Genomic DNA, 25,313 nt, shown 5'->3' with positions numbered 1-25,313 from the left:
GGAAAAAATAAAAGTTAATTTGGGAATAAAATAAAAACAGGTCTCATAGAACCCAAGTAAAGTAAAGGATGATCAGTCTTATTATGCATCAGTCGGATGATACACGAGGCAACTTTTTGAGCAATTTTACCGGACAACTTTCTTTTGAGCAGTGTTTCTTGGGCACCTTCCCATTGAGAATGAGTGACAAACTTCTATCTGGATAATTTAGATTGGTTGTGGGCTCTGTGTCTCACCTGGTTGCCTGCTGACAACAACATTGCTCAAAATGTTGCCCTGTGTATCATCAGCCTAAATGTTTCATGTTTCTGTATAGTTGTGTTCTGGATTACTTGAGCTGCAGATGTTTGTGAAGCACACAGAGCTGTAGTTTGATCTGTGAACTCCACAGAGCGGTTCCTGGACTCGTCGGGGAGGAGAGTGACTCCGGGTAGCTTCCTGCCGTTCGGAGCCGGTCCGCGGGTCTGTGTGGGAGAATCTCTGGCCAGAACCGAGCTCTTTCTGTTCGCCAGCCGCCTCCTGCAGCGCTTCCACTTCAGCGTCCCACCGGGGGCTTCTCCTCCCGAGCTGCAGGGACGATTCGGTGTAGTGCTCCAGCCTCAGAGCTACAGCGTCACAGTCACACCACGACACTGACACACACACACACACACACACACTCGCACTCACATGTTCGTTTTTGTGAAAAGTGGGGACATTCCATAGGCGTAATGGTTTTTATACTGTACTTACTGTATATTCTATTGTCCTACACCAACCCTACACCTAAACCTACCCCTTACAGGAGACTGTGGCTTTTGTGACTTTTCACAAAAACGCACACACACACACACACACACACACACACACACACACACACACACACGCACACACGCACACACACACACACGCACACACACACACACACACACACACACACACACACACACACACACACACACACACACACACACACACACACGCACACACACACACACACACACGCACACACACACACACACACACACACACACACACACACACCCCTTACAGAAAACTTTGTGCATTTTTAGAGTTTCAAAAAAACACCATTTAGTATGTTTTTTAAGCCTTTTGAATTACGGGGACATAGACAGTGTCCTCATAAACCACCTTCAAATTATAATACCCATGTCATTATACACATTTTGTTCCCGTAAACCACAAAAACCAGTACACACACACACACACGCACAAACACATACACACACACTGAGCACTGTGTGCACGCGTTTTTGTGAAAAGTCAGGACATAGATGTGTATAATGACGAGGGTATGGCAGGTATTACAAGGTGAAGGTGACATCTCAGGACATTGACCCATGTCCCCACTTTTCAAAACGCTTATAAAATCACACAGAATGAGGTTTTTTGGGGAAAGTTGAAATGCACAGTCTCCTGTAAGGGGTAGGTTTAGGTGTAGGGCAATAGCACATACAGTAAGTACAGTATAAAAACCATTACGCCTATGTAGAGTCCCTACAAAAAATGGAAACCAGCGTGTTTGTGTGTATTTATTTCTAGTTGTAGTTTTTGATATGAAACAGTCAATGCCAAGAGAATGATCTTAATACTACAGTATATTATGTTAGTAAGCTGTTCCACACCCAAATACAACCTGTGATTTCATCTTTTGCATCTTTTACATTTTATATGTATTTTAAAAGATATCTATATGTATTTTTATTGAGTAAATTGGGTATCTGATTAAAAAATATGCCTATGAATATTTTATATATCATGGTTTTGGTAAAAAAAAAAAAGGGAAATTTTCTGAAATGTAATGTAATGTATATATAAAATAAAATGTGTTTACATACAGTTTTTGTTTTTAATATTTTTTAATCGGTAATAATAATAAATTGTGTATTTTATATATATATATATATATATATATATATATTCTCTCCTCTCTCTCTCTCTATATATATATATATATATAAATACAAATATAATAATTTGAAATAAAAACATTTGATTATTAAAATAAAATATATATATTGTATATATTACACACTATGAAATTACACACTATTTCTTATTAATGTTATATTATTACATCATACTCTCTATTTCGCTATAATTTTATTTATATTAAATAAGAAAACTAATATTACAATTGCATTATACAACCTTGTCATTTCATGTCATCTTCGATCATAAGTATGTGTACTATATACATTTTTAAAGTTATCACGATTGCCTGGGAAATTAAATCAAACAGAAGGTCGATCGTGTCCTAAAGCTCACCGTTATCTGAAGCAGGTTCGGTTTGGTTTCATAGAATGGATTAAATAAAACAGATGAATTCTATTTAATTTAATCAATCACAATTCATCAGTTCTCTTTAAAGCACCGGTGACTCATAAAACATACACACACACACACACACACACACACACAGCGCTGACTGTGCAAACAGAGATTACAGGACAGGCGGCTGATGGTGTCGTTGGAGTAAAGCGTTTAGTCTTTAAACATCTGAATTACAGCTTCACATCGGCGTAACACACACACACACACACACACACACATACACTATTGCTGACACTCAGTGGGTCGTCATGGTAACAGTGATGGTGGAAACACTGAAGGCCTCTGACAAACACTCCTAACAGCATGCTTACAAAATATAGATCATTTCATATCCACACACAGCTTATATATTCATCTGAAGCTACTAGAGTTATTCTTATGTAGAATTAGATCTATTTCCATATATATTTCTATATATATATATATCTATGTATGACTGATTCAACAGCAGCTCACTGTCGGTCATCAGGTGGAATCTCACCAAAACACATCCAGATCACCTTTTACATCCAAAATAAATAAATAAATAAATGTTTCATATATATATATATATATATATATATATATATATATATATATATACCTTTTCAATTAAAAACATTTCATTGATTATTTTCATGATAATTAAGCACATTTTCATCTCAAAAGATCATTATTGTAGTTCTGGATATATTTCTCTGTTTTCTTAATTTCTTATTTTTTAATTTGTTATAATCAAAATGTAAAAATTATTTGTATTTATTTTAATGGTAATTAAGCACATTTTCTTCACAAATGGTCATTGTTATAGTTCATCTTTTTTGTTTTCTTTCATTTTAATATATATATGTTTAATGTGTAATGTGTAATGTATTTCATATCTATTCTGATTCTTACTAAATTCTCGTTCTATTAATACAATAGCTTTTTACATTTAAATATGCATAAATTAATGGCAATACAACAAATACTATCATGATGTGCATATACAATACGATGTTAATATTATTTTTCCACATTACGGTAATATGAATTAAAGGGTTAAATGTGCTTAATAATCATGAAAATAATGTAAAAATTCCCAAAAACACGCCATTTTCTTTGTGTCTTTCGTTTGATTTTGGAGTCGAGTGTGATCTTGACAGACTTGATGAGATTCACCCGCCTGCATGTTGTAAATGAACGATGGCGTATCAGTGTCTGACATAAAGAAGTAAACGAATGTTGAACCGCAGCAGAAGTCCTGAGGTGCGTCTCGATTCTTCTCCAGTGGTTGTGATGCAGCATCTGTTTGGCCGAGCTGGTGTCGAGGAACACTGGGCAGTGCAGAAACCTCTGGTCAGCCTGCTTTCTGTGTCGCTTTTCATCTTCTGCATTACCCAGAATTCCATGGGAAGGGTGTTTGTGTGTTGTTTTTTCACAACTGTTGGTGGTCATGTAAAACTAATGAGCAAAAGAAGCAGCCGGACCATCAGAGAGAGAGAAAGAATGTTTTTCGGGTTCATTCCGTCCACGTTTACATGTGTTTGCACCTCTGTATCTTCAGTTTGCTTCACTCTAGAGTTCACATCACGATGAAGGACCTTTCACTACGAATGGACAAAAATCAAACAAAAATGTTGCATTACGTATTAAAATTTTGATTTTTTTTTTTTTTTTTATCAAATTCTTCTACATTTCAAAGCAAAAATAAATAAAAATGTTTTAAAAAAAGATAAAAATGGAAATGTTTTTTTTTTTCTTTCTATTTTTTCCCTCCTCATGAGGGGTCAAATCAAAGGTCATCACGGGCTGACTTTGACCTGGTGTGTCAGCGCCTCACCACAGACCGACACAAATACACACTACCAGCCAAAAGAGTTTCTGAAAGAGTCTCACCGAGGCTGCATTTATTTGATCAAAATTACAGTAAAATTGTGAAATATTGTTCTAATTTAAAATAGCTGTTTTCTATGTGAATATCTGTTAAAATATAATTTATTTCTGTGATCAAAGCTGTATTTTCAGCATCATTCCTCCAGTCTTCAGTGTCACATGACCTTCAGAAATCATTCTAATATGCTGATTTGCTGCTCAAGAATTTTTTGGAAGCCGTGATGCATTTTATTTTTCAGGATTCACAGATTCAAAAGTTCAAAAGACCAGCATTTACTTCAAATAGATATCTTTTGTAACGTTATAAATGTCTTTACTGTCACTTTTAATTAATTTAACACGTCCTTGATGAATAAAAGCTAATCTCAGCCTCAGACGTCACACCCACGGACCGTTGGCTGAACGTCTGATGCATATGGCACACTTAGCTGGAAACACTTCAGGAGTGTCGAAGTCGTCGTTGGATTGGTTGAATTATACAGGATTTCTGGGAGACGTGTGTGTTGCGTTCTTTAACGTTCTGCCTGGAAACAAAGATGTTGTGACGCCAAACCCCCTCACGAACAAACGCTTCTCAGGATCAACTAAACACTGGATTTTCAAAAGTATGTGAAATATTTAAAGTTCATGGCATAGAATCTTTAAAATACGTCCGAGAGTTTTACTCTGTTATTGTGGTGACATTATCACGCCCCGAAACAAAACGAACTGTGATTGGTTATTTGACATGTGGGTTAAACGGCCTCATGGGCGGGCCTTGGCCAATAAAAGCTGCCATGGATTCCAGACCTTCAGCCGTCTGGCTACGCAAGACTAAATTAATAATTTATTTATTTTTTATTTAACTCAAACTTTTGAATAGTAATGTATCAGTTTTCTCAAAAAAGAAACAGTTTTCAACATTGATAATAATCAGAAATGTTTCTTGAGCAGTAAAGCAGCATATTAGAATGATTTCTGAAGATCATGTGACACTGAAGACTGGAGTAATGATGCTGAAAATCACAGAAATAAATTACAGTTTAACAGATATTCACACAGAAAACAGCTATTATAAATTGTAATATTATTTCACATTTTTACTGTATTTTTGATAAAATAAATGCAGCCTTGGTGAGCCGAAGAGACTTTTTTCAAAAACATTGAAAAAAATTATAATAATTCCAAACTTTTGGTAGTGTTTGACCCCAAGAACCAAAGATGAGGTCGCAGATGTGTCATGTGTGTCTTCTAACGTCAGTCTGAGGGTTTCTACAGGGTTTCTCTCAGAACAAGACCTGCATACTCTTAACGTCACACTCAGTCAGTTTCCATGGCGATGACGACTGTGTCAGTGGGCGGAGCCACTGATGAAACAGGCCACGCCTCTTTCCCGCCCCCATCCGCTCTGGCTCTGGCGGAACAGTCCGGACTATCATGAAGAGCGTCTCCCGTTCCATTGGCCGACTCCGCGGGTAAGTGTCCTCCTTCTTCTTCTTCTTCTTCTTCATCGTCATCCTCCTCTTCACGTTCTACACGGCAGCGGCAGACCTCGATGCCGGAGTCGCCAGTCAGCCGTCGCTGCTGGAAGTGCGTTTGGTCTACGTCCAGATCGCTCACGGCGGAATCGCGGCGCTCTGGTTCAATGCCGGGAGAAAAGAGAGCAGTTCTGGGCGGAGACTGAGGGGGCGGGGCCTGTGCAGGCTCCTCCCTCTGAGCTACGTTATTCTGCTGCTCGGTATGAACACCAAGTGGGTCAGACATAGAGAAGAGCTGGAGAGACGATGAGGAGGATGGTGGAGTCGGATGACAAAGGCTGGTGATATTCTTTGAATTTGGACTGTTAATGTTATTAGCGCTGTTTGCATCGCAGATATTGTTAGCACTAATAGTTTGGGATGCGTCTAGTGTTTCAGTAATGTTATCTGTGCTACTAGTGATGTTCTTCACTGGTTTGTTGTTCCCCTTGGAATCCAGAGGGGCGGAGCTTGGAAGCTCCACCTCCACGACCTCGGCTGTGCTTTGTGTTGGCGATTGGCCGCCTTCGCTGATTGGCGGTATGGGAACGCACTCAGTGTGCATGACTGCTGAGTGGGTGTGGCCAGGCTCGCAGAGGGAGGGTGTGGAGGCGTGGCTAGTATCAGTTTCGTCTGTGAGTTGGGCCGAAGAAGGGGAGGAGCTACAGGGCGATGACGGACAGCAGGAGTCGCAGGAGCAGCTGGTGTAGTTGTCAGAGCTCTGCGATGACAGCATGTGACTTGGGCCGGGGTGGGCGGAGCCTCGTGGATAGGCAACGGAGCTGTAGGGAGGGGCGGGGTGCTGGGTTGGGCTGCTACTTCCTCATAGGACGGCAGTTTGAGTGAGGCGAGGAAACCTGGCAATGAGAACTCAAGATTATTTGTAAGCTTGTGTTTGTTTTCATTTAGACTCTAAATTGTGGATTCTAGGGTTAGCGGTGTGCAAGGCACTAATTGAATTGTCTGATTTAATTAGCATTTCTCTAAACATTCAGACCAATTCTGCTAAACAAATGTAAACTTAAATTTATTTAAATGTAAAAAATAACATGAAATAAAAATTTAACATTTTAAATAAAATAAAAATTCATTTGAATTCAAATAAAAAAAATTGATTTATATTATGTTCTATTTTAATGAACACTGTCTTTTTAAAAACATGATTTTAGGATTGAATTATTTGATATCTTAATTTACATTTTAATTTGTGGGTAAGTACAAAAGTATTTGGTAAAAACCAAGGTACTTGTTTTATATAACTAGCTTCTGTTTATTAAATTATTTGTATTATTTATTTTTCTCTTGTGCATTTCAGAAAAGAAGCTTGGTTACTCATTTCTTTATATGTAGTTTATGCTAAACTTGGTATTGTGTACTTGAATATTTAATGAATAATGAATATTTTGGCTTTATGACTTTGGGTAAAAGTTTCTCCTAAATGAATTAACGTAAATAAGCCCTTATAACCTTTTTTTCACTATCTGAGCACAAATATTGTATCTGCTGTATGTCAGGTTTTGATTAAATTGTTTCATTCTCTACAAAATCTCTGCACCTACTAATTTTTTGTATGTTATGCAGGTCACTATGACTGTGGTATTGAACACTAAGAAAAGTGGATGAAGCATTGTGCAAAAGCATGAAAAAAACTCAAGAGTGAGTAGTACTCAACAAGTCATGTTATATATATATATACTGTATATATATATATATATATATATATATATATAACATTTAACCCTGAGATTTCCAAATATAGAGCAAACTGTTCACTAGATTTTGCATTTAAGAATTTTATCAGTAATTACTATACTATATCATGACATGCCAGCAAATTTGACTAAATAAGAGCTTTCTAGTAAGTGTGATTATGTTAGAGTGAGTGAAAAGTGTTCTTACTGAGGTCAAACATGGATGACGGGTAACTGCAGGCTCCGTGATAAGCCATGAGGTTGATCTCCCTCTGTCTCTGCTGCTGCTGGACGCGCTGCTTTGCCTGCCGGTGACGATACGCGCAGCAGCAGCTGAACAGGATGAGGACGCTCCACAGCAGCCAAAACCCTGAAACACACACGACACGCTTACAGAATAAATGCAGAATGCTAACCATTCATTTAGTCAAGCTATTTTAAATTAACTTTAAATGTGGTTTGCATGATTTTTGTCATTGCATATTGATGACACACACAAACTGAATATGTTCTGTGACATTTTGTGCACATATTGTAGACTGTATTTTTCGCTTTACTTATTCAAACGGCAGTGAAACTAAGTAAGTTTCAAATTTTGTTTTCAGTATGTTTTTTTTTCTTCATACAGCTCTTTTGTCTACCTTTGAAAGTGCTTTATAAATAAAGTTGAGTTAATCAAATGGTTTCTTTTAAACCAACAGTTGAGCACAATGGTCGATTGACAGGTGAGTAGGCGGGTATACAAGAGCAGACAAATTCACATTCAAAGAAACTGTAAGATTTTGGACCATTTTGCTTCTGTAACATGGCTTCTTTCTTAGTAAAGAAAACATCCTAAATGCACATTTAATTGTTATTTTATTGCACTTTATCTATTTGCATCTGTAGATTCCAATTCCAATACATTTCTTTAAAGAGTTTTTTCTCCACTTCAGCAGCACTTACAAACATCAAAACTTACAGTTTTATTCCTCTCTATATTCTGAAGGTTTTTATTGAGGGGTTTGTTCATATATCATTTACCTGACTTTATTATTTGCATAGATTTCAATTATAACACATATCATTAAGCATGGTTTTCTCAAAAAGAGTTTTTTCTCCACTTCAGCATAATTTACATACACAAAATTTTACAGTATTATTCCTAACAAAATTCTGAAGGTTTTTACCAAGGGGTTTGCTAATATATCATTCACATTGGTTTATATGACATATTATGTCTAAAAACATGGTGAAAATTATTTGTTTCTGTCTGTTGACAGAATTTTTTGATTTATGGAGTGACCCAAAATCCAAAATCCCCTCTATAAAAACCTTTAACTCTAATATGTCAACAAAATATGACTTTATCCAATATTCAGATTTATCATGGTATACAAACTAGTGCCTATTAAATTAGATAATGCATCATTTGCATATTTCAACATAACATTTTAGAAAACCTGTAATACAAAACAATTGTCTTGATTTACTGTATAATTTAATATTATTTAGGTATAATTTAAGTATGATAATATCTATAAGTAAGAATGTTTGCCTTGTCCTAAAGGAACTTATCACCCAAAGATGGAAGGTTCGAAAGAAAAAAGTAAATCAAACAGGTTTGGAACGAGGGTGGAATGAGGGTGAGTAAATGACATAATTTGCATTTTTAAGGGGTGTTATAAGTAATATTAGTTATAAGCGTGTGTATATGCGGAGTAAACTGCTGGACTCACACCACAGCTCATAGTAGTAGGTGCAGCAGCCCGTCTCCTGGCAGCAGTGGCCGGTCTGGCAGAGGTAGCCGCTGGCGCTGTTGGTGCCGGGACAGTAGCGCGGGCTGCCCAGGAGAGGCAGCGTCCCTGAACTGTGGTACTCCATGCCCTGCAGCAGGGCGTGGCGCCACCGAAACACTCGCTGCTCCTCTTCCTCCAGAACTGCTGCTATGGCCACGCCGCTTGAGCCTTTCAGGAGCAGATCAGAAGAGAGAACGCCACTTTGAATGAGTTCATGGAAAACACGATCTTTAGATTTTTTAATTCCGACCTCATGTACTTTAAAGTGCCCCTATTATGGGTAATGAAAGGTTCATATTTTGGTTTTGGGAGTCCCCAACAACAGGCTGACATGTATGCAAGGTCAAAAAACACTTTCATTGACTTATAATTTGCATTTATTTTTTCCTTACTTGCTCAACGACTCCCAAACGATTCGCTCAACGATTCATTTTTCCAAACCCCTCCTTTGCGTGACACTAATCTGTGTTGATTGGTTGATTGGTCACATTTTCATTGCATCTCGCCTGTAATGTCTGATAAAGCAGCCTGCAGTGCTGCTTTGTGTACAGCGTTACCGGGGAAACAGCTATTTTTAATGCTCCAAAAGCAGCACCTAGTGGCAAAGAATGAATTTGCATTTTCATTCAGACCAATGCGAAAATATCAACAAGTGGCCGGGAAATATGCTAATGTTTCATGTTGAGGTCAACATGAAGCGCTTGGGATTCGTTTTAATGACGACTCATTTCAATGATTCAGAGTCGACTTCTTTTGAGAGACAATAACTTTATACACGGTGCACTTTCAGATTTAAAAGTTTGCAGGATGTTTTCATTCACTTAGAGCTGTGTTACACACTGCATGAAAGCTCATTTTCAAAAATCCATAGTAGGGGCACTTTAATACATGTTCCTGTTCTAATTATACATGGCTGCGTTTACACTTGACACTAACATGCGATCACCGTGATCCGATCAAGCAGATCGGATCATCAGTCAATCAGGACATGGCACGTTTACACTTGACAACATCAGCTGACTTCTCTATCTGGATAACCGATCGGATCTGTCTTTCCCTGCGCAATATTTAAATAAGTCTGCAGAGAATGGCCCAGTGCAAAGTCTAAACAGTTTATGCAACCGGCCCCCGATCACAATGCGTCCTCGACTACCTCTGGACCAGGACACGCTGATCGGATGACATTCAGATCAGAAGTGCATTTACACTTGTCTTTTCAATGTGTATGTGGACAATATCCGGATACAGGTCGCATGTTAATGCCAAGTGTAAACGCAGCCTAGTGGCGGTTAGCGTGACATAGTGTGAAACCATGCTTCTTTCACCCCAATGGAAAGCATATTTGCATTGTCTGAATCATTCACTATCCCCTATATAGTGCACTACGTGCCATTCACGTACAGAAAATACTAATTCTGTGAACAAGTGACCGATTTCAGACGCAGCTTCAGCATCTATTTAGTGCAGGGGGCGGGACGCTTCGTATTCTAGAGAGCATTTGATTGGACAGAAAGTATGATGAGAAGCTGAAGTGCAGGGTGATGTCATCAAAATCATTGATCCATTTTGGCAGAAGTGAGAGCCTGTAAATTGTGAGTGCTTGCATCTTGTTAATATGAATTTTGTCATTGTTTTGGAGCACACTAGCTTATAGATAATCTTAAGGCTAACATATTTAACTTAAACTTACATATTTAACATAAACTTCAATTTTGATTTCATTGGGACTTTAATATACTGTATTACTTTAAAAAAAAAAAAAAAAAAAAAACATAACATTACAGAGGTAAAATGGGTTGTAAACACTGTTCGTCTAGAGCCGAATATAATATAATATAATATTACATTACATTATATTATTTAGACATATGAAATATTCTGGCTAATTTTAGCATGATTTCAGTTACAGATAATAGTGTAACACTGTTATAATAGGAACTAAGCTAAAACCATAAAAATGTTTTGCAAAAATAAACGTTAACTGAAATAAAATATAAAAAAAAAATAATAATTTCTTTATAATTTTTTCATCTAGGCAACATTTCTCATATTTCTCATTTTCATAGGTTAAATTGATGTAAAATAACTAGAATGAACTGTAAACTGTAAACATAAAAAAAAATGGCAAGAACACAATTAGCTACATGGTAATACTTTAAATAAGATTCCATTTGTTAACATTACATGCAACTACAATGTTAACACAAACTTACAATGAAAAATGCTTCTAAACAAGCATGTTAATTTCAACATTTACAATTTTGTACAATACAAAATTGTACAATGTACAATGAACAGTTGTATTTTTATTAACTAACATAAAAGATTAATAAATAACAAATACATTGCTTATTGTTAGTGTTAGCTAATGCATAACTAATGTTAACTAATAGGACATTATTGTAAAGTGTTACCAATTACTCCAACTTTAACTAAAATTGAAATGAAAACAGAAAATATAAAGATAAAAACAAAATATTAATAAAAACAATACTAGTATCTCAATGATACTAAAATAACATGGTAGTGTAGTGGACAGTGACAAAAATGATTAATTACAAGGGTAAAAAGAAAATATTCATGCAAAACTAAATTACATAGCGATTGCTTTTTGACATTATGACAGGACTTGTAATAAGAATATCTAACACACGTGTTAGGCTTGTTGTTAGTTCCTTTACCTGGTGAAGGACACAGGTGTCCATATATGCTGTCAGGATCATCTACAAACGAGAACAAAGACAATAATAATCAACCATAGATGATATTAACCTCCTTTTATCCTCAGCTCTGCTCTTATAAACGCAAATAGCGTTTTAAAACATGTACGAGAGATGCATGCGACAAATTATGTGTTATATGTGTAAGCTGTTATTGGACCTGCAAGGAAAAAGAGGCAGGCTATAAATGTTACTTAAACCAATGCATGCACTCAAACTTTGAACGTTAAAGCAACAAATGTTTGTGTTTGCATATGAAAACGATTAAACAGGCCCAAGCAGATGCATATAATATGCATAGTGCTGAGCTTTAGTTTAGTGATGCTTTATGCACCCGCAGTAATAATAATCACACAGTTGCATCGATGATATAAATGCACCAACCGTGTTATTGTAGCAAACGGCCTGTAATGAAGTCGCTGTGCGTTCTGATTCGCTCATTTCTGCGGATTCTGCACCGACTGTCTCTCATCGTCCGCCATTTCCATCAGCTTCAGCCGCCGCATCACAAACGACAGGCGGCCGAACGCGCCGTGATATTACACCGACAAAACGAACCGCACGTTAAAAGCTTTGCTGCTTACCTATGTGCTATACTCAAATACATCATCTCATTTTTACAACAGACGGCGCAGGGATGCAGACATAATGCCAGGAACGTTTATCGGATCTTACGCTGATTGGCTGGAGGGGGAAGGATGCGGGCCAATCAGAGCAGACGAACGTTTCTCCTAGCAACAGCTGAAGAGGGTGAGACCGCAGATCAACAGCGACTGAAAGCATCAGACGTTTTAGCTTATTGTATGGAAATATAATATTGTTTATGAAACGTATGCATATAAAGTGTTTTTATTATAATTATAATTGCTATAATATATTTGCTGTGATTCAGAGACATACCATACGCAAATGTAGGCTAATATCTGTATATATATATATTTTTTTTTAAATATCCATATGAAATATATTGTCATATAAAGAATGAAACATATGAAAACTGTAAAAACGGCAGGAAATTGGAACGATTCAGTAGAGGCCCTATCTAGCCCATACAAATGTGTATGTTTTTGTAGGCTAATAGTGTAATAGAGTGGTGTAATAGATTTTTTGGACATAATGTCATGTAGCCATATCTATGATGTAGCCTATATTCATCCTAAAAACGCATCAGTACATGTTGATATTATATAGGCTAAGGAAATATAAAAGATAGGCATGTATTTAGAAAAGTATTATACAAACATAGGCCTACACGTGCTTTTTGTACGTCGCATATGTTTAATAAAGTTGTATATAAATATTTAACATTGCTATACCATATGCATATACATGTTATATAACTTGTATAACTATACTTATAATACCATATAGAAATCAATTGCTACTAAAACCATGTGAAAATTGATCATAATCTTATTATAGACCTAATCTTGAGTAGCCTATTTTATATATGTTATAAACTTATATCTTCATCTACCCCTTTACGGAGAGAGACATACTATGTAAAAACTGTATATTGCCTTATTAGTAACGTATTGGTATAAGGCAATATAGCTTCACATTTTCGTGGATATAAATAGCCTACATAGGCCTATTTGAAAAAAAATATATATTTTAAACAATGCAATATCTACAGTTTTATGTGTTTTATTAGTAAGTGTCAAGTATTTTATAAAATAATTAATATTAAAATGTTTTGTTTTTATATTTGTTATCTTTTTTTTAATCGAGTTCAAAAAAAGACCGTTGGGGCAGAGTGTCGTCGCGCGCCTTTTTTTGTCTGTGAGGAATCGCGTAAACGCGACCGTTTCTCTCACTTTTTATGTTCAAAAGTGAGGTAAAAACTCAAGGAAAACGATAAATGTCATGTGTTTGTGAGTTCATGCAGGTGAGTCTAAAAGTATCAGCTGTATCGGTTGAAAATATTATTTTTTTCCGTGTGAAATGAGTGCCATCTGCTGTATAGAGCGGATTAGCTTATGAATATTTAATTTATTTCAGAACAGGAAGGTGTGCAGTAGGCCTATTCATAAAATAACTGTCCATATCTCAAAAAGATGGTATATTTAATGTTTAAATTCTGATAGCTGTACTGTAAGTTCTGGACAGGTGCTTTCATATGGCGGAGACATGTACAGGTATGAAATAATATAAAATATCGAGCATTGGCAGCGTAGCAATGTATTTTATAATCACACGTTTTAGTATTATGAACAAAGAATTGAGCAAAGATGTTTTGTGAAAGTTTGTTTAAATACAGCCCTGTTTTCTGTTCTTGTTTTCTGTTCTTCAAACATTCTAGAAGGGAGAGATGCAGATGAACACAGAGTTCTGCATATATTTGGCACGTATCATAAACACCTGGGACGATCACATGACAGGAAGTGATGTCATCAAGGGTGTGGTAAGTGTCTCCACAGAGGGAGCAGCAAACAATGATAGTGTCCCTGATGGAGAGAAAATCAGACCTAAACACACAATGATCGCAGTCATTCTCAAGATAGATCATGAAAAAATCACGCAAAAGTCATTCTACATCATTTCCACTGCACTTTAATATGTAAACGTTGATAACTTTCGCTGACACTAACAGACATGAAACATACTATTTGACACCTAAAGGGAAAAGACGTAGTAATAAGAGTCTGTCTCAGTCTCAGTCCATTTGCATCTTTGTCATTAGCGCTGATAGCTTGTATTAAATGTGCACAATCCTATCTAACTCTGCAAATGAACAAACTAAAGGTTTCATCTGTTGGCCACTAGAGGGACTCATACAGACCTGTTTTATGAGTTATTTTTACTTATTTGAGTTGCGTCTTACAGCTCTGTGAAATCAGTTTGTTGATTCACTGAAGAAAAAAAAAAAAAGCAATTTATTTGTTTTGCATTATTTTAGATTATTGGTATGTTTCAAGATTATGATACATTTGCAAAAACAATGGCACAGTTTGCTAGTCAGATGTACACTGATCCCATATTTTTGACATATATGATACATTTACATTTAAATGTACATTTATGCATTTGGCAGACAATTTTATCCAAAGCGACTTACAATGCATTCAAGGTACACATTTACATTTTCCTTTACGAGTTCCTTGTGAGTCGAACCCATGACCTTGGCATTGCTAGCACCATGCTGTAATGTTTAAACTACAGAAAATATGACTAGGGCTGTACAGGGCAACATATATGCAACATACATATGTGCTACAAAGAAAACGGTCTGTGCAATGAATAAATTTACCACATAGCACACATGTGATTCAGTTTTTGAGTTTACAAACTTGTTGTCCAACAAAGAGAGCATTAAATGACATGTTTTTAATCCAGATTTGCTTAAGAATTTGGCAGAAGTGAAGGAGAATGAGAGAATAAGTCAGAAATCATTATTTTATAGTATTATTTTATATTATAGTATAGTATATGTCGATTGCATTAAATATACTTTATTTTATAAAAATAGCAGCAATGCTTAATAAACAGATAAACCATATATTGTCATGCTTGTATGTTTATTGTCTTCATTGGTTAAAACATTTCAATTTTCTTATTCAGCTACAGCGTTAGCTGGAAAAAATAAATTACTATCACTGATTTTTAATAAAAAATATTTTATAATAAAACCTTAGACCTTTTCTAATAATTTATAGTTATAAACCCTATAAAATAAATGTTTTATGTAAAATATTATATTATATTCTTTAAATACTCTGTTTTGTATATTATAGTGAAATAGTGTTATTACAATGGTAATATTTCTTATTTTGTTTAATGTGTTTATTTAGTAATAATAATCATCATACTTATTATTAGTTATATTGATATACAGTGGGTACGTATTGCAGCCATTTGCTAAAATCATTTAAGTTCATTTTTTCCTCATTAATGTACACACAGCACCCCATATTGACAGAAAAACACAGAATTGTTGACATTTTGCAGATTTATTAAAAAGAAAACTGAAATATCACATGGTCCTAAGTATTCAGACCCTTTGCTGTGACACTCATATATTTAACTCAGGTGCTGTCCATTTCTTCTGATCATCCTTGAGATGGTTCTACACCTTCATTTGAGTCCAGCTGTGTTTGATTATACTGATTGGACTTGATTAGGAAAGCCACACACCTGTCTATATAAGACCTTACAGCTCACAGTGCATGTCAGAGCAAATGAGAATCATGAGGTCAAAGGAACTGCCTGAAGAGCTCAGAGACAGAATTGTGGCAAGGCACAGATCTGGCCAAGGTTACAAAACATTTCTGCTGCACTTAAGGTTCCTAAGAGCACAGTGGCCTCCATAATCCTTAAATGGAAGACGTTTGGGACGACCAGAACCCTTCCTAGTGCTGGCCGTCCGCCAAACTGAGCTATCGGGGAGAAGAGCCTTGGTGAGAGAGGTAAAGAAGAACCCAAAGATCACTGTGGCTGAGCTCCAGAGATGCAGTCGGGAGATGGGAGAAAGTTGTAGAAAGTCAACCATCACTGCAGCCCTCCACCAGTCGGGGCTTTATGGCAGAGTGGCCCGACGGAAGCCTCTCCTCAGTGCAAGACACATGAAAGCCTGCATGGAGTTTGCTAAAAACACCTGAATAAGATTCTCTGGTCTGATGAGACCAAGATATAACTTTTTGGCCTTAATTCTAAGCGGTATGTGTGGAGAAAACCAGGCACTGCTCATCACCTGTCCAATACAGTCCCAACAGTGAAGCATGGTGGTGGCAGCATCATGCTGTGGGGGTGTTTTTCAGCTGCAGGGACAGGACGACTGGTTGCAATCGAGGGAAAGATGAATGCGGCCAAGTACAGGGATATCCTGGACGAAAACCTTCTCCAGAGTGCTCAGGACCTCAGACTGGGCCGAAGGTTTACCTTCCAACAAGACAATGACCCTAAGCACACAGCTAAAATAACGAAGGAGTAGCTTCACAACAACTCCGTGACTGTTCTTGAATGGCCCAGCCAGAGCCCTGACTTAAACCCAATTCAAACCCAAACCCAATCTCTGGAGAGACCTAAAAATGGCTGTCCACCAACGTTTACCATCCAACCTGACAGAACTGGAGAGGATCTGCAAGGAGGAATGGCAGAGGATCCCCAAATCCAGGTGTGAAAGACTTGTTGCATCTTTCCCAAAAAGACTCATGGCTGTATTGGATCAAAAGGGTGCTTCTACTAAATACTGAGCAAAGGGTCTGAATACTTAGGACCATGTGATATTTCAGTTTTTCTTTTTTAATAAATCTGCAAAAATGTCAACAATTCTGTCAATATGGGGTGCTGTGTGATTTTAGCAAATGGCTGCAATATAACAAAGAGTGAAAAATGTAAGGGGGTCTGAATACTTTCCGTACCCACTGTATAAAAATAACATTTTTGGTCAAATTGTGCAGCCCTATAAACATGCACAACGAACCTAGTGTTCTAATATTTGTTTGGCCTTTGGAAAATGTTTGTGTGAAAAGCTTTCTTGATGTTATGTGTCCTGTATGGAACAGTAATGCCATGTGCCTGTTTAAGTGATGAACTGCACTACTTGTGTTTGTTTTTAGAGATGGTAACGGGTGTTTTATTTTTGTGCTACAAATTGTGTGACCTGTGCTACAAAACTGTGCAAAATAAAGTTAACATACAGCCCTGCCTCTTTCTCCAGTCTTTTGATCAGAGAGGCAGAACTTATCAGGATGTGGTGACTGTGGCACAAATAGAAAAACCTCTTATACTTCTCTCTTTGTCACAGATGACACATCAAATGTCCATCAGTGGAAGAAGAGACGGAGAGTAATGGCTTCAGATGTGATGTGCTTGTGTGTTTTTCTGCTCTGCTCTGGACTTCAGTTCACAACAGGTACGACTGAACAACAGTACGAGTGACTTCAGACGCTGATTTACATCAGATAATGAAACGCATTATATCTGCTAGTTGTTTTTGTTTCTGCGGCACTTCTGGTATTTGTTGTCGATCTTTTCATCTATTTTCTGCTAGAATGGAGTATATCAACCTAAGACAATGAGAATTAATGTTATGTGTATAGATTATTAAATTGTTAAAGAATTTAAATTTGACTACAGTTCGTCGGCCAGTGGGAATAGAAACTGGCCAATAATCAGAAAATGGCCAAATATCAGCTGATAAATCGTCCTATCACGGATTTATTTATCTATTGTTCATTTGAAAAGATTGTTTTGAAACATCCATGGTCGTTTCATTTAATCAGGGGGTCTTAAAAATTTGTGGGTCTTTAAAAAAATCTGCCCTTCCACAAATTAATGCCTTAAAAGGTCTTAAATCAGAGTTGAAAGTCTTAAGCCTAAACCTTAAACTTAAGTCTAGTCCCAGACTAAAATGTAAGTCTGAGCTATTTCAACTGAAAGAAACTTGCATTGACTGATCTTAAAATATATCAGTGTCTTTGTTTTGTCACAAGATGCACACCAGTGATGTTTTTTCTAAGGCACATTTCTAAAAAAAAAAAAAAAAAAAGACTTATGTCCTAACTGAATTATGGCCTAATCCTGATTTAGTTTAAGCCTCGTCTGTGAAACCAGGGCCGGTTGCATAAAAGGTTAAGACTAGTCTTAAAAGTTAGTCATCTAATTTTTTTTTTATTTGAGACTGGCCATAATATTTTAAATTGAGTTACATTAAATTGTAGATTAGTCTAAGTTAAATGCAAAAATAAGACCGATTACCCCTTTGCTAACTGTTAGTTTGTCAAACTTGTTCTTAAAGAGATCCCCGGGTATTAAGACATGTATAGCTTAATATAACGTAAATTATGTTATTTGAAAAAATCGACATACTTAGACTAGGGGGGCGCCATTATTTTATGTGCACAGTATATTCTGCGTCGATGACGTCAAATGGTTGCACTCGGTGAGCTACTGGCGCTTTTTACCGCAACACAACTCAGAAAATAAAATACTGATACGATACCACATTGTGAGGCTTTTGGTTGTAATTTTCAGTCGAAGGGCAACAAAAGAAGCGATGTAATGTAAGACTTCACTGCTTTCCTAGCGATAAGAGGAGGAGAGGAGAATGGGAAGATGCCTGTGGACGAATAAAACTTCCTAAAGACCCGCTTCTTTGTTCTCTCCACTTTAGCCCTGATGCCTTCGAGTCTTTTAGTAGACCACAGCTACTGAAAGAGCCTACAAACAGCTGAGACAAGCACGCTAGATGCCATCTGTTAGGATGTAAACATGCTGACGCGCGGCCGCTAGAGGAGTTTCTATCCTAGATAATCTATACTCTTGATGTAAGATCAATTAAAAAAGAATGGAAGTTGTATTTTCAGGCTGTTTGCTAATACCACTCATTGTGTGCTACTTAGACATTTACATTTAGAGAACATAATGGCGTTTTGCGTTTCCTTCAATTAATCACTTACATTTTCTTTTTCTTAAGTCTTAAAAACTCTTACATTTATCTTCAAACCTGCAGAAACCCTGTTAATCTAAAGATGTGAGACTAAAAAGAGTTAGTTGATGTAGTTTAAGGCAGTGGGGAAAAACTTGTTTTAAGCATAAAATCACTTAATTTTGACATATTTCAGATAACTTAATATAACTCAATATCAGTTATAACTTAATATTTTGCTTCTGAAGTAAGTATATTGATTTGGATGAAGGATTTAAGGTTGTCTGTGTTTTTGTAGGTTGTGAAGTGTTTGGATCAACGGTCAGTTGTTCTTCAGGAGAGTCTGCGCTGCTGCCCTGCAGGGGTATAAACTCCCAGCACACAGGAGTCCAGTGGTGGATCTGTGATCCTCAGATGCTCACTCTTAAATACTCAGTGTGTCCAGCGGACGCCGTTAAGGGTCAGCGATACAAAGACAGAGTTCAGACTCACGGGAATCTCTCGCTGTCCATCACTCGACTCACTGTAGACGACGCAGGAACATATTGCTGTAAAACAACAGACCCTGACAAAATGAGCCATGTTTATCTAACTGTTGAAGGTGAGGAATGTTTGATTTCATAATAATACAAACCAAACATGAGACACTTATGGCGAGATACTACAAAAACTCCTATCAGTCACTTTTGAGATTTTGGGTTATTTAGCTTTTCATAAAGTGTTGTTTTAAACAAGTGGAAATATAACATACAAAAAAGTGTTTCTTCTTCTAAGTGTTCATTTTATTGCACTTTATCTATTTGTGTCTAGATTTTAATTCAAATCCATTTCTCCAGCAGCACTTAAGCACTTACACACCACTTTTGTTTTTTATACAAGGGTGTCTTAAAATCAATGTTTTAGTTTGTGTCTGTTACTTTGTGTGTGTTCTTTTATAATTTGCATTTATTACTTTTATATGTCACGTTCATGTACATATCACAAGTTCTGAAGACTGTTGGTGTGTTCAAGTGGATGAAGCACATAGTTTAAATTGTATTAAGTATTTTTTACTGTGTTGTAATGTCAGATAAAGTATATTATCATTATATAATGAGATATATTAATCTGTTTTGTGTCTGCAGGTTGTTCTGTATCAGGGAATGAAGGATCAGTGGAGATCAGCGGATATTCAGGGGACTCTGTGCTTCTGTCGTGTTCGGTCAAATGTAGCGGCCGTCATGAACCAGGTTCAGAGTTCAGATGGAAATTACCAAACAATAGAGAAATAAAGCAGGCCATTGACTCCACTGAACTCCATCGACTCTATCAGGGCAGATTTCACATGTTTAATATACGTTCAGGAAACCTCTCTCTGCTGATTTCTGACCTGACTGAGAAAGATGAAGGACTGTATTCCTGCTGGAGTAAAGAGAATCAACACAAGAACTTCACTCTCACTGTTACAGGTACAGAAATTATGAGTTCTCACATTAACAAGTCATTTAGCTTGAAACGAGATGGGGGCTCGAGGCCCTGCCCTTTTTCAAAATGATTCAAAAGTGCCCCTCTCAGACAAATAGCAATGATATTGTAGTCAATAAAACAAAATGCATTTAAATTATAATTAACATGACAATGTGCATAAAACGGTAACTATTCACTCAAAAGTCGGAATATTCCTGTTTATTTTTACATATCTGTCAATCTGAGGCGTTGCTATGGGTTTCGTGTGTTTTGCTCGACTAATATTCCAGTTTGTTCAGAAGCCAAGGCTCTCGAGCCATATATGGTTCTTTCAGTGAATAGATCGACGGAAGGAAAGAAAAATAAACCAAACGATATTTTAAACTTTTTTTTCCATCAATAATCAAAAGTTAGTGTCGATTTATTCAAAAATCCATATTATATATTTTAGAATATTACATAATTCATCAATGCCTGTTTGTCATGTATAATAGCTACACCAACCAATCATGATCTGGCACATTTCATTGGACAATAAGTGGAGCAGTCATTTTCTGTTCTTATTCATAAATCGGTTGAAAATGACATGGACAAAGGAGCTTATTTGTGCAGCGATCTGGATCTGTGGTTTGTCTCATTTTAATAAACAAATTACATCGCTGAGAAAATAGATGCTAAATGACTACAAAAGCACGGCACAAAACCGCGCAGCGCCAGAAGTCTCAATAATGGTAATCAGTATTCAATTCACTTACATTTATGTATGATGCACCATTTACTATTTCCTGAAACTATCATAGTTAACGAAGCCCAAGTACCACCTACAGGCCTGTTATGTGAAGTGCAGGCTGGTGAAATCGTGATGTGAAAGGATTTTATTATTACCATTTTTGATAATTATGCAGCATTATGAAAGTGTCTTATGCTCATCAAACCTGCATTTATTTGATCAAAAATGCAGATCAAATTGTGAAATATTATTACAATTTAAAATGTTTATCTATTTTAATATACTTTAAAATATCATTTATTTCTGTGATCAAAGCTGAATTTTCAGCATCATTACTCCAGTCTTCAGTGCATGATCCTTCAGAAATCATACTGATTTATTATCAATATTGGAAACGGTTGTGCTGCCTTTTTTTTTTTTTTTTTTTGTAACCCGTGGTACTTTTTTGGGGTTCATTGATAAATAAAAAAATAAAAAGAACAGCATTTATTCAAAATAGAGATGTTATCTAACAATATCAATCTTTACGATCACTGTTTCTATCAATTTAGCAAATCTTTGCTGAATGAAAACTAATTTCATTAAAAAAAATAAAATAAATACTGACCTCATTCTTTTCAACGTATATTGTAACAAAAGTTATATTTTAATACTGTGCTTTTTAAACTTTCTATTAATCAAAGAATCCTGAAAGAAAGTATCACAGGTTTCCAATATTGATAATAAATCAGAATTGCATAAAATGTATATTAATTTGATCAAATATATGCAGGCTTGATGACCATAAATACTTCTTGCAAAATACTTCTTACAAAAATATAAAATAGTAATGTATCCAAACTTTTGACCTATATATATATATATATATATATATATATATATACACACACACACACACACACACACACACACACACACACACAGGTGCTGGTCATATAATTAGAATATCATCAAAAAGTTGATTTATTTCACTAATTCCATTCAAAAAGTGAAACTTGTATATTATATTCATTCATTACACACAGACTGATATATTTCAAATGTTTATTTCTTTTAATTTTGATGATTATAACTGACAACTAAGGAAAATCCCAAATTCAGTATCTCAGAAAATTAGAATATTACTTAAGACCAATACAAAGAAAGGATTTTTAGAAATCTTGACCAACTGAAAAGTATGAACATGAAAAGTATGAGCATGTACAGCACTCAATACTTAGTTGGGGCTCCTTTTGCCTGAATTACTGCAGCAATGCGGCGTGGCATGGAGTCGATCAGTCTGTGGCACTGCTCAGGTGTTATGAGAGCCCAGGTTGCTCTGATAATGGCCTTCAGCTCTTCTGCATTATTGGGTCTGGCATATCACATCTTCCTCTTCACAATACCCCATAGATTTTCTATGGGGTTAAGGTCAGGCGAGTTTGCTGGCCAATTAAGAACAGGGATACCATGGTCCTTAAACCAGATACTGGTTGCTTTGGCACTGTGTGCAGGTGCCAAGTCCTGTTGGAAAATGAAATCTGCATCTCCATAAAGTTGGTCAGCAGCAGGAAGCATGAAGTGCTCTAAAACTTCCTGGTATACAGCTGCGTTGACCTTGGACCTCAGAAAACACAGTGGACCAACACCAGCAGATGACATGGCAGCCCAAACCATCACTGACTGTGGAAACTTTACACTGGACCTCAAGCAACATGGATTGTGTGCCTCTCCACTCTTCCTCCAGACTCTGGGACCCTGATTTCCAAAGGAAATGCTAAATTTACTTTCATCAGAGAACATAACTTTGGACCACTCAGCAGCAGTCCAGTCCTTTTTGTCTTTAGCCCAGGCGAGACGCTTCTGACGCTGTCTGTTGTTCAAGAGTGGCTTGACACAAGGAATGCGACAGCTGAAACCCATGTCTTGCATACGTCTGTGCGTAGTGGTTCTTGAAGCACTGACTCCAGCTGCAGTCCACTCTTTGTGAATCTCCCCCACATTTTTGAATGGGTTTTGTTTCACAATCCTCTCCAGGGTGCGGTTATCCCTATTGCTTGTACACTTTTTTTCTACCATATTTTTTCATTCCCTTCGCCTCTCTATTAATGTGCTTGGACACAGAGCTCTGTGAACAGCCAGCCTCTTTTGCAATGACCTTTTGTGTCTTGCCCTCCTTGTGCAACGTGTCAATGGTCGTCTTTTGGACAACTGTCAAGTCAGCAGTCTTCCCCATGATTGTGTAGCCTACAGAACTAGACTGAGAGACCATTTAAAGGCCTTTGCAGGTGTTTTGAGTTAATTAGCTGATTAGAGTGTGGCACCAGGTGTCTTCAATATTGAACCTTTTCACAATATTCAAATTTTCTGAGATACTGAATTTGGGATTTTCCTTAGTTGTGTTATAATCATCAAAATGAAAAGAAATAAACATTTGAAATATATCAGTCTGTGTGTAATGAATGAATATAATATACAAGTTTCACTTTTTGAATGGAAATAAATCAACTTTTTGATGATATTCTAATTATATGACCAGCACCTGTGTATATACAGATGCACAATTAACAACAAAACATCCGCTGGCACCAAACTCATCGTTAAAGGTGAAGCTGTTGTGTTTAAATCAGCTCACTCAGTTTGACTGGTAATCTGTTAATGCATGTTTTTGTCAGTGTTTCTTGAGTCTTTCTGTCGTCCTGCAGGCTGTGTTTTGTCCGAACATCACATCACCAAGAGCTCATACGCAGGAGGATCCGTGACTCTTCCATGTTCCTGTGAAGATCCCAAATCCAAACCAGAACACTTTGAATGGAAGCGAGCAGCTGTGAATGAGACGCTGGTTTCAGACGCCGAAGAGATCAACGGCCGATTCCAGATGATCAGAGATTCTCCTCATAAGCTCTTCTTACGGATCTCAAACCTGACCGAGACTGACGGAGGAGTGTATGTGTGTTCAGTCAACGGCAAACAATCCAGACGCGTCAATCTCACTCTTACAGGTAAAACACCTCAGATTAGTTTCAGATGAAACTGAAATGATTTCAGAGATACAATGAAGTGACTCTCTCTGAGCTTGACAGTGTTGCATTGAGACACTGAATAAAACATCTGAGTTACTGTTAACATAAATGAGGACATTCGTGATGGTGAACTAAATTTGTGTGTGTGTTCTCAGATTCTGCTGTTATAAATGCTCTTGAATATCAATACTATCAGATATTTCTGGCCTCTTTGCTCTGTCTGATGCTGCTGCTGGTGGCTGGATGCATCTGCTGGAGATTTACAAGAGGTACGAACACAAACACTGTGGACTGTGAGATCCATCAGCTGTGCTTTAGATTGTACTGATGGCTGTTTAAGACAAAGCATGGAATAAATATCTGGATTCTTTCTTATTTTACAGCAAGGAAACAAAGGAGAGGAAGCCAACTGATCCAGAGCCCAGACGACGAGGTAAACGATTCATAACTAACATTGAACATTTATAACCAGATTATGTGTTAGAGAGTGTAACTGTGTTACGTGTGTGATCTCTGCAGGATGATACGTACACATCTGTAGTCTACAGTTCATTTTAGAGACTAAAAAATCCCTGCAGATGAACTCAAGCACTGAAGAGGCCGTTGCAGAAAGATAAAAACACACATTTTCAACTTTCCCTGTCTGTACACAGTGTTTCTATTGTTTTCACTCCCACTCACTTTTGCTGTATAATAAATGAATGATATTTTCTAATTCTTACCGTTACTGGGCAATTACTAAATTGTGTCTTCATGAAAATGTAAAATTGCATTCATGCATTGTGAAGACATATTTTAGTCATGTTTATTCAGTGTTATTTTAGTATGAATAATATACTATTATATAATGTTTGTATTTTTATATATTGTTTTTATTTTTAGTTAAAATTTTA

At 36.7% G+C, this 25,313-nt stretch overlaps 3 protein-coding genes across 4 annotated transcripts in view; 2 read left to right on the top strand and 1 right to left on the bottom strand.

Moving 5' to 3' along the window:
* LOC131532047 (steroid 17-alpha-hydroxylase/17,20 lyase) overlaps positions 1–636 on the top strand; it is a 12,416-nt gene extending 11,780 nt beyond the window's left edge. Inside the window, exon 8 of the mRNA XM_058763375.1 lies at positions 392–636. Coding sequence (XP_058619358.1) covers positions 392–636 — 245 coding nt within the window. The remainder of the gene's footprint in view (positions 1–391) is intronic.
* Positions 637–5,256: 4,620 nt separating this feature from the next.
* Positions 5,257–12,521, bottom strand: si:ch73-290k24.6 (uncharacterized). Its single transcript, XM_058763755.1, is given in 6 exon segments — positions 5,257–6,491; positions 6,494–6,541; positions 7,584–7,745; positions 9,094–9,321; positions 11,835–11,876; positions 12,258–12,521. Coding segments are annotated over 4 exon segments (1,359 nt in total). The 5' UTR covers positions 9,239–9,321; positions 11,835–11,876; positions 12,258–12,521; the 3' UTR covers positions 5,257–5,487.
* Positions 12,522–13,630: 1,109 nt separating this feature from the next.
* On the top strand, positions 13,631–25,223 carry LOC131532344 (uncharacterized). 2 transcript variants are annotated; one of them, XM_058763893.1, is made up of 10 exons: positions 13,631–13,761; positions 14,176–14,277; positions 17,620–17,727; positions 19,541–19,843; positions 20,367–20,471; positions 20,586–20,690; positions 24,103–24,399; positions 24,576–24,689; positions 24,804–24,853; positions 24,940–25,223. In XM_058763893.1, the coding sequence occupies exons 3-10, from the start codon at positions 17,664–17,666 to the stop codon at positions 24,976–24,978; spliced, it is 1,077 nt and encodes a 358-aa protein (XP_058619876.1). In that variant the 5' UTR covers positions 13,631–13,761; positions 14,176–14,277; positions 17,620–17,663; the 3' UTR covers positions 24,979–25,223. The 2 variants fall into 2 exon arrangements, with proteins under 2 accessions (XP_058619876.1, XP_058619875.1); XM_058763892.1 differs by having other exon boundaries at positions 20,367–20,690.
* Positions 25,224–25,313: the final 90 nt, after the last annotated feature.

This window comes from Onychostoma macrolepis, chromosome 23 (genome assembly GCF_012432095.1).
Source record: "Onychostoma macrolepis isolate SWU-2019 chromosome 23, ASM1243209v1, whole genome shotgun sequence".
Lineage (NCBI taxonomy): Eukaryota > Metazoa > Chordata > Actinopteri > Cypriniformes > Cyprinidae > Onychostoma > Onychostoma macrolepis.
The sequence above is the reverse complement of the archived record's forward strand: the minus strand, read 5'-3'. Positions and strand labels throughout refer to the sequence as shown.

Coding starts and splice junctions, on each gene's coding strand:
- LOC131532344 (XM_058763892.1), top strand. CDS start 17,664: ATGGCTTCAGATGTGATGTGCTTGTGTGTTTTTCTGCTCTGCTCTGGA. Junction 24,400..24,575: donor CGTCAATCTCACTCTTACAG/GTAAAACACCTC, acceptor GTGTGTTCTCAG/ATTCTGCTGTTATAAATGCT. Junction 24,854..24,939: donor TCCAGAGCCCAGACGACGAG/GTAAACGATTCA, acceptor TGATCTCTGCAG/GATGATACGTACACATCTGT.